Genomic DNA, 9,446 nt, shown 5'->3' on the forward strand with positions numbered 1-9,446 from the left:
GTAGACCCTCTCTATATGAAGGTTGCACTCTCCTCAGGGTCCTTAGAATCCTCTCCACTCATCAGCACATGGGGGAAGACAGAGTGAGGGATCGCGTGAGACGCTTCTGTGGGCCAGGCCTGGAAGTGGTGCCTCTGAGTTCCACCTGCGTTTCACTGGCCAGAACTCAGCTGTCTGGCCTCATTGAGCTGCAAGGGTCACTGGGAAATGTAGTCAAGCTCTGTGCCCAGGAGGCAGGGAAACCATGTTTGATGAACGACTGCTGGGTCTCTGCCACGTTTGGCCTCGGCCTGGTGCAGCTCTCACGATGCCGCAAGGCAGCAGAAGGGGCCGAGCTCTCATGTGGCCCGGATCGCGCCTGGGCTCATGTGCCACCCTGGCTCTTGTCCCCGCTGCAGACATCTGTCCCTGCAGCTCTCACCCGCACTTTGTTCTGTTCTCTGGTGCAGCAGCTCGCATCTGAGGCTTCTTCTCATTTGAACCACTCCAGTTTGACTCCATCCACCCATCCCTGTGCCTTTGCCTCTGGACAAATGGCTACGAGTCCCTTTCTGGGTGGGAGCCCACAAGGAGGCTCAGACGGAGGTGCACAGACCTCTGCTTTCCACTGTCTCTGGGCTGCCTCCATCCCTTTTCTAGCACAGCCATTGCTGTCCTGGCTGAGGAGTTTCTAAGGATAAGAGATGCAGATCACATACCTTAGCCCTGTGTGCACATGGCTGGCTTTGGAACTGGTTTGGAGCACTGTAATTACACCAAATCAAAGTGGCCCTGTGTTGGAACCCTCACACATTCTGGCAGCAATGCAAAATGGTGCACGACTTTGGAGAATGGTCTGGCAGCTCCCCCAGATTAAACGGAGTTACCACATAGTTCAGTAATATCACTCCTGAGTATATACACAAGAGAACTGAAAACACGTTAACCAAAACTTATGCGTGAATGTTCATAGCAGCATTATTCATAATAGTAAAAAATTCGAAACAACCCAAATGTCCATGAAATGACGGAAAACTAAAATGTGGTACAAGACATGGTGTCCTGATACGTGCTACAAAAGGGACGAGTCTTCCAAGTATTATGCTGTGTGTGAGAAGCCAGACAGAAAAGGACATACATCGTATGATTCCATTTACATGAAATGTCCAAAACAGGCAAAAACACAGAGACAGAAAGTAGATTGGTGGTTGCCAGGGGATTGAGACTGACTGCTAACAGGAAGGGTTTCTTTTGGGGGTGATAGAAATGTTCTGGAATTAGATGGTAAGAATGGTTACACAACATTGTAAACATACTAAAACACCTGCATTGTATCTAAAACGACGGGGCAAGGGGACAAGACTATGTACCATGAAAGGGGTTCTGCCTCTGAGGCTCCCTTGCTGGTAGCCTTGCCCTCGACCTTGACCTCGGCTGCAGCGGGCTCTTGGCCCCAGCCTCCCATCTTGGCCCTGACTTGCCTCCTCTGTAGCCTTCCTTGCTCCTGCCCCCCTGGTTTTGACTGACCACTGTGGCCACATCCTGGCTCCTGAGTACGTTGAGTCATGCACTCAGCCAGCCCTTGCTCATTGAGCACCTACTGTATGCTGGGGCTTGTGCTAGACCAGGGGGCCCAGCGGGAAGCCCACGGAGTCTAGGCTCACACCATTTTCCTGCCGCTGCTTCTGCTTGCTACGTGAGGCCTGGCTCACAGTAGGTCTGCCCGCTGACCTGGGGCAGTGGCCCCCACCTAGGCAACACACAGAAGGGACAAGATGCTGCCTTCCTGGGGCTCCCAACTGACGCACCTGCCCTGGAGCAGTTTCAGCCGTCATGTGTAGCTGCTTCTCGTAAAATCCTTCATGAGAAGGTGTCTGCTCAGACTCACTGTTTATCCTTTTCCCTCTCCTGGCTTTTTTCATGCACACATACACTTACACTCACCCAGACCAGGCTTACGGGTGGGGGCTGAGAGAGACAGTCCAGGCCTTCACATTTGATGACCACACTAATTGGCCTGGTTCCAGGTAAAGACTCCTTTGAGCAGTAGGGTTGCAAAGGCGAGAGCTGAAAGGCATCTCACGCCGTAACCTCAGCCCGCCGCAGTTACTCGGGACCAACTGGCCATTGCTGCCGAATGTCCCCTTCCCCTTCCTTACTCCCTTTCCCTCCTAGAAATCAGTCTAACCCTTTCCCAAAGAAGCCTTGGAGTGCAGGTGATGCCTGGACGGGGGCTGGTGGGACAGCAGTGTGGGGCCAGGCAGGGGCTGCTGGCTGCGGAGGAGCGGGGCTGTGGCAGGTGGTGGCCACGCCCCGCCCTGGCCTCCAGCGCTGGCCCTCAGCACCCTTGTCCGAACGTCCTTGTCACCCTTGGTCGTTGTAGTTTTACATCCTAGCACATAGCGGCTGATGCTTGGCCACCGCGGCGGGCTCTCAGCCAAGTGGACTCAACCGTGAGCTCTTGCCCGGGCCCCCCAGGGCATCGGGATGGCTCTTTCCTTTCTGTGTCCCTTTGACGTCCAGGGCAATTCCACGTACCAGCCTCAGCCCCAAGCATAATGCCGGGGCCTCCTTCCGCTTCCCATCACTCCCAGCCAACACTTGGGAGGTGTGAAGAGCCGCTCTCTTGCATTCCCCAGGGATTGCTCGCACCTCAGGGGATTCATGTCGCTGGGGCTGCATCCTTGATGTGAGAAACCCAAGCTCACTTGTAAGGGCCCAGCCTCCCCCTTATGCCTCTCTGCACCCCCTTTCTTAACTGAGGTGCTCGGCTCCCCGCTGTCCATCAGCACACTGGGTTGCTCGGAGCAGACATTTCTGCTTGGTTTTCTTCCAGTGAAAGATGACCAAGAGGCTGTGCTTTGTTTCTACAAAACCGCCAAGGACTGTGTCATGATGTTCACCTACGCGGAGCTCCCCAGCGGGAAGTCCAACCTGACGGTCCTCAGGGAGCCAGGTGGGTCGGGGCCAGCTCTGTCTGCTGCCCTGGGGAGCTCCGCTTCTGACACCTTCCCCTGCCCTGGGCTTGTGGCCCTGTGTCCTCACTGCCTTTCCAAGCCGCAGAGTGAGGAGGGTCTAAGGCCGCCCCTGCCCAGCTCCTGGAGTTTGGCAGAAAGGTGGGCGTACGCCTGAGGACCCGCTGCGGGTGGGGCTCTGGAGGTCACGGCCTGGAGGCTTGGGAGCTAGAGGGTCTCGTCTCGGAGCAGCCGGAGCTCGGGGGGACGAGAGGCCACAGCACACACTTCACCTGCGTCGCTGACGGCGGTGAGCAGCTGCAGCTTCCGCAGAGGGCGGCCGGGCGGGTCAGCGCTTGCGTCGGGGAGCGGCCGCCACACTGCCCCCGCCGGGAAGGGCCGGTGCAGCTCTGGGTTACACGGCCGCGCTCAGCTCCTGGGCCCCTGCGGAGGTCAAGCCTTCGTGCGGATATCCCTAATTCTACCTCCTGCTTTGGACCCAGGGCCCAATGGCCTTTTGCTTTGGAGTATTCAGGGTTTCCAGCATGACCCTTTTTCTTCTTCTCTGGAAGGGGGGCAGGGGTGAGGAGAAAAAGGGTTGCTCCCTTCAATTTACAGCATTGCAAACTGTTTTTCCAAATTGAGCCAGACCACATAATGTGCCTTCTCGGGGCCAGCGGCAGAGGAAATGCTGTGGTACCAGCCCAGGAGGCAGGCCTGCAAGAATGAGGCTTTGTTTCCAGGTGCTGTCTTTGCGGTTCTTTGAAAATAAGCACATCTGCTGCAAAGGGCCACACTAAGGGCTTACAGATGTTGGCTGGCCCCCAGCCCAGCCCTCGTGGGCTTCATGAAACCTCCTCCCTGCCCAGTCTGCTCCTGAAACCGTTTACATGAAGGCCGAGGCAGGTCCAGTCTGGAGAATGGAGACTGGACCAGGCTGGGGCCTGGGCACTCACATGAGGGGAGAGGCTGCTGAGTACACAGTGCACACGGCGTGTGGGAGTGAGGGGGGCGGCCGCCAGGGCTCTCGTCTACGTGTTGCCACAGGTAGACTTGCTGTGGTTTGGAACAGGAGCCATCCCTCTTGGACTCTTCCCCTTTATGTGCACTGGAGAAAACTTCCACCCCCCCCCCGCCCCCCCAGGTCACCCAGAAGCACTGTGGGACCTAAGAGAAGAGAGGGAAGGCATTTTTAGAGAGGCACACGTGTCGCTCCAGATAGACCTGAGGTGGGGGTGGGGATGGGGCAGTGTGCAGGGCCATGCTCTCCTGGTGGTTCCGCTCACCCTGCCTCCTGGTCTCCTCCAGAGTGTGGAACTGCCCCGGATGCCACAACCATCCTCCTGGCCGTGGTGGGCAGTATCCTCCTGATTGGGATTGCGCTCCTGGCCATCTGGAAGCTGCTTGTCACCATCCATGACCGGAGAGAGTTCGCAAAGTTCCAGAGCGAGCGGTCCAGGGCCCGCTATGAGATGGTAAGCCAAGGGGATGCTAGAAGTAGAGAAAAAGTCAAGCTTAGCGGTCTGGTTGAGGTCCCACAAGCTTTAAGGCCCGCTAACATCTTTGGCATTCAAATCAAGGAAACAAAACCTGAGAGGCGGTGTGTGTGGCCAGTTCTGGATGGTGAGAACACACGGCCCAGGAGCACGGGGGGCCCCGTGCAGAGCCCCACAGCAGGCCCAGCTCAGGACCCTCATAGGGTAGAGGCGCGTGGCGCAGCCTCGGAAGGAAGAATCTGGACAGTCCTAGAGAGACTGCAGACTCAGTAAAGGACCTCAAGTTGTTAGTGTCCATTACAGCATCTATTTGTGAGAGTCTTGTCTCCCCTGGCAAACTGCACTTGCCCAAAGGACTGAGCACAGTGAGCACCCCTGAATCCCCAGTTAGTTTCTGTTAAAGTTGGAAGGGACTTCCGAGATCGTCTGGTCCAGCCCCTCGTTTCACAGATAAAGAGTAGAAGCTCCGTGACCGGGAGGGTCTTTCCCAGGTGTGACACCAGCTGTGTGCTCAGGCGGCTGCCTTCCGGGCTGACGGACCGAGGAAGGGCCTCGAACCCTGAGTATGTGTGTTCAAGTGAACGGACACACACGTTCTCTTGCCTTTTGTGTTCTGTAGGCTTCCAACCCTCTGTACAGAAAGCCCATCTCCACACACACCGTGGATTTCACCTTCAACAAGTTCAACAAATCCTACAATGGCACAGTCGACTGACAGCTCCTTTTCCTTGGAGGACCAGAGGGGGCTGACGAGAAGTCAGAGACTGATATGCGTTGGACAGCCGCTCAGCTAGATCACGGCCCCCTAGAGGGACGAGCACAGACAGCTTCCCGTGAGCCTGGGCCAGGAGCCCACTCCCTGCACCGGAAGGCGGCCAGTGTGTCACCTGGCTGCCCGGCCACATCCACGCCAGACAGCCACCCCTCCAAGCCCAGGAAAAGGCCCGGGACCTTGGCGCTCTCAGCTTTCCGCACCACATCCAGCTCGACATCTCCGGGCACGGCTGGGGGCCTAGGCCGCCTCTCCCTTCCAGGAGGGCTGAGCCTCCAGCCTGGCCAGAGGAGAAGGCTCTTGGGAGCATCAGAGTGTGCAAAACCAACACACGCTCTGGCTTCTGTCGTGTTGATCCTTTTTATATGAAATAAAAAGATCATGCATTTATGGTATAGTTCTGATTACTGCGAACTGTCTGCCTGATATCTATCCTTGCACAGGGGTGTGTCGGTGGTGGGATTGTTGAGATGCCTGCTGAAGGCGCATAGTTGCAAATGTCAGTTTTCCAATTCTGTCCGTGTTCGTTTAGTACTTTTGTAACGAAAGGGGAAAAGTTTGGGATTGAAAGTAAAGACTAAACCAAAAGATGTTGTGTTTGCCTGACGCTCTCTGTGACACGCGTATTCCTATCCGAAGTGGTCTTAAGTGGTGCCCTAGTGGGGGTTGAAAAGGCTGTGTCCTTCCTCGGGGGACCCAGCACAAGCCAATCCACTAGTCCAGACCAGGGCTCTTCAAACAGGGCTCCGCTGGGATGCTCGAGGGCAAGCTAAGCCTGGCCTTTGGACCCTCCCAGTTTTGGTGTAAAGAAAGAGCTTCATGCGGGCGCCTGGGTGGCTCAGTTGGTTAAGCGACTGCCTTCGGCTCAGGTCGTGATCCCAGGGTCCTGGGATCGAGTCCCACATCGGGCTCCCTGCTCTGCGGGGAGCCTGCTTCTCCCTCTCCCACTCCCCCTGCTTGTGTTCCCTCTCTCGCTGTGTCTCTCTCTGTCAAATAAATAAATAAAATCTTTAAAAAAAAAAAAAAAAAAAAGAAAGAGCTTCATGCTAGAAACTGTGAAAACCACCCTACCGGCCTGCCTGCCCTGTTCCAAGGCTGGAAATGGATTGTGCACATGGAGAAAGGTCCAGATGTGACTTCCAGCCACAGTCTCTTTCCACGTGGGGAATAGTTCCCTTCTAGTGCCTTCCAGTCAACTCCCACCTCCCAACCAGGCCCAGAGCACAAAACCCATTTCAGTGTGTTTTCCTGCAGGTAGGTCCCTGAAGTGCCCTTAGGTTCCCCTGTCTGAGATGGAAGGGACTGGACAAATTCTCTGATCCTGTCCCCTGTCCACGTGAGAGGAAAGGGTGAGACGGGCCGTCACCTGCCCAGGGGTCAGGACGTTAGCTAATGGCCTCCCAGTACCTGCTCGCTCTTGTAAAATCTCTTTCACTAATCAGTTTTTCTGCTCTTGGCATCACGTCAAGGCTGTTAGGCTTTCATTCCAAATTTATCTGTCCTCAGCCTTGGACCGATTTCCCTGCCTTCATTTTGGCAAACACGGAGGGAGACAAGTGCCTGTCGGTAAACAAGGCCTCTTACCTGGGGCAAATACGAACGGATTCTGAGTTTCCTTTGTTCTGTGTAATTAGGGTGAAACAGACCTCGTGACTTGGTGAAGCTGCCTTAAAACCTATATTGTAATAAAGCAAATGTAAGTAAATATATAAAAGAGATAAATAAAACAGTGGCTTTGAGACTAAATTAAGAAAAATACAGTTTGGGAAGAAACTGGGTTTCTCTTCTGTTTAATTGTGGGTTTACCTGGAGACAAATCGTTAACTTGTTCAAAGGCTTGTTTTCTATCAGGCGGCTCTGTAAGGGCGCGCAGTTCCTGAGCCACAGACTCTAAAGGACTCTCTGCTCCTGGCGTCCACCTGACAGAAGTTAGGAGATTTCATCTGTGACCCCCACCCTCCCGCCCCGCGCCAACTGCTCACAGTGCCCTGCTGCCCTCTGCTGGGCGCTCCTGGGACTAGCAGTTGGGAGACCGGCCCCCTGAGATTCTGCCCCAACGTGTGATTCTCTTATTCCTTTCACTGCCGCCCCATCACCACCAGCACTCCTCCATGGACACAAATAATGGAGCAGGGGCTCTCAAACCGTGGGCAGACTGACACTACCCTTCCTGCCGCTTTGGAAGCACGCGATGCGAGTTCTAATGATGGCAGAGGGACTAGCAAGGGGCACCTGGCAGTCTCTGGAAAAGCCTTTCCTTGTATCTGGAAGGATGGTCAGGGATGCACTTGTTGGAAAGAGGGGGGGTGGGGCTATTTGCCTTGTAATTCATCTATAGTGATTTAATACACCGGTTTCCAAATGGTACTTGTTTTGATTAACTGATTTTGAACAACTTTTTCAAATTGCAAAAGTAATATATGGGAAAAGTGGAAAATAAAGATATCATAAAGAGAGAATCTTTTATAATCATAGCAAGCAGGGTAACCACTCCAGCTTTTTGTGTGTGACTTCAGTCTGTTTTTTCTATGCATATATATATATAATTTTAACCAAATTAGGATGTGACTATCGCTCTCTTTAAAAGGACCAGGGACCCTCATTCCACTTGGTTGACTAGTTCTTAGTCAAACTAAAGTAACAGCCACCTCTTTGTGGGGGAAGAGATGTGTTTTTTAACTTTGTTTAATTGGGATCATAGCTTGAGGTTGATTATCATGAAACTCGGGATGGATTTCAGGTGCCAGCAAACAGATGGGGGAAATGGGAGGGGAAGAGGGGCCTTTCTCTCTGTTCAAGGATCACCTGTTAACTGGCTAGCTCCTCCCTCTCTCCAGAGCGTCTCCCCGCGTGTAGGCTCCCACTTGCTTCTGAGAAGGGCAGCTGGGGTGCTGTGACTTGCTTGGCGACTGGCTGCGAGGGGGCAGTGAGAGGAGGAAGCTGACAGTGCTCGGCTGACACTCAGGAGGAGGTAAGGGTTGGACCCGTGTGTCTGAGGCGCTGAGGGACCCTGGGAGGGGTGTGCTGAGCCAGCGCCGGAGATGCGGGCAGGGACGGGGCGCACTTGAGGCTGGCGGAGTAGCAGGCGCTCGGCTGTGGCTTTCAGCGTGGCTGTGAAGCGGGCCCTCTGGTCCCTCTCACTGGGGCCAGTGGCTGAGGAGGGCTCCTTCGGTTTGTCTCACCTAGCTTCTGTCCTCCCCCAGCTCAGGGCTCCCAATGTTCAGGCCTCAGACCCTGGGGGGCAGGATGCGAAGTGCAGGGAGGCCAGAGGGTGAGAGGTGGTGGTGCTGGTGGAGAGAGCCCTGTTTGTAGAACCCTCCTTCTAGGGGCGCCTGGGTGGCTCAGTCGTTAAACGTCTGCCTTCGGCGTAGGTCATGATCCCAGAATCCTGGGATCAAGCCCCGCATCGGGCTCCCTGCTCAGCAGGACGCCTGCTTCTCCCTCTCCCACTGCCCCCTGCTTGTGTTCCCTCTCTCGCTGTGTCTCTGTCAAAAAAAAAAAAAAGAACCCTCCTTCTCAGCTACCAGCACCCCTCCAGCTGAGCTCGCAGCCTTGGGAGGAACTCTTGGACAGAGTTCCAAATTTAAGTATGTATATGATATCTATACATATACGTATAGGTATACGTACTCGTATGAGTACTCTTCGTATCCGGTTTCTTTCTCTTAAGAGTTCAATGCCAGGAAGTTCTAATGCTTCCTTTTGTCATATGATGGGACCTGCAGGGTCGGGCCTGTTTGGTATCTTGATTGTCAGGAAGCTGGGAACTAAATGCAACAAAATATAACTTACCTTTAATTCTTACTGAGATCTTGATCTCTCCCCTGAACTGTCCCCTCCACCGCCCCCTGCTCAGCCCTCACCCCGTTTCCCCTCTCCACACATGCTTTTAGATCCTTCTGACCATGTCCTGCTGTATCATTCCTTCATCTTAAGGGCCTCCAGTTCTTGTTGCATAAAGGCAAGATCTAAACTGTAAGTAACCATAAGCCCCAACCTTCTAGGGTAGGAGGATACTTAACCTTTTTGTGTCGTGGACCCTTTCAGCGTTCTGGCAAATGCTACCGACTCCTTGTCAGAATAATGCATGTAAATGTGTAAATAGGTAACGTACCAAAAAGCCTGACCTACTTATCAGAGCAACTGGTTACCATTTACCATCTTAGTTTTACTCCAGAAACACCCTAGAAGGCTCACCAATTAAAGCTTTGTTGGTCTTAACCTGCTTAGAATAGCAAACCCCTG

General features: G+C 54.0%; 1 protein-coding gene across 1 annotated transcript in view; it reads left to right on the plus strand.

Annotated features, from left to right (window-relative positions):
- ITGB5 (integrin subunit beta 5) overlaps window positions 1-5,791 on the plus strand; it is a 103,082-nt gene extending 97,291 nt beyond the window's left edge. The window contains exons 13-15 of the mRNA XM_081814949.1: window positions 2,816-2,935; window positions 4,242-4,408; window positions 5,049-5,791. Of these exons, the coding sequence (XP_081671075.1) occupies window positions 2,816-2,935; window positions 4,242-4,408; window positions 5,049-5,144 (383 nt within the window). The 3' untranslated portion in view covers window positions 5,145-5,791. The remainder of the gene's footprint in view (window positions 1-2,815; window positions 2,936-4,241; window positions 4,409-5,048) is intronic.
- The last annotated feature ends 3,655 nt before the right edge of the window (window positions 5,792-9,446 follow it).

Source organism: Leptonychotes weddellii, chromosome 1 (genome assembly GCF_054177405.1).
Source record: "Leptonychotes weddellii isolate Sample4059 chromosome 1, ASM5417740v2, whole genome shotgun sequence".
Taxonomy (NCBI): domain Eukaryota; kingdom Metazoa; phylum Chordata; class Mammalia; order Carnivora; family Phocidae; genus Leptonychotes; species Leptonychotes weddellii.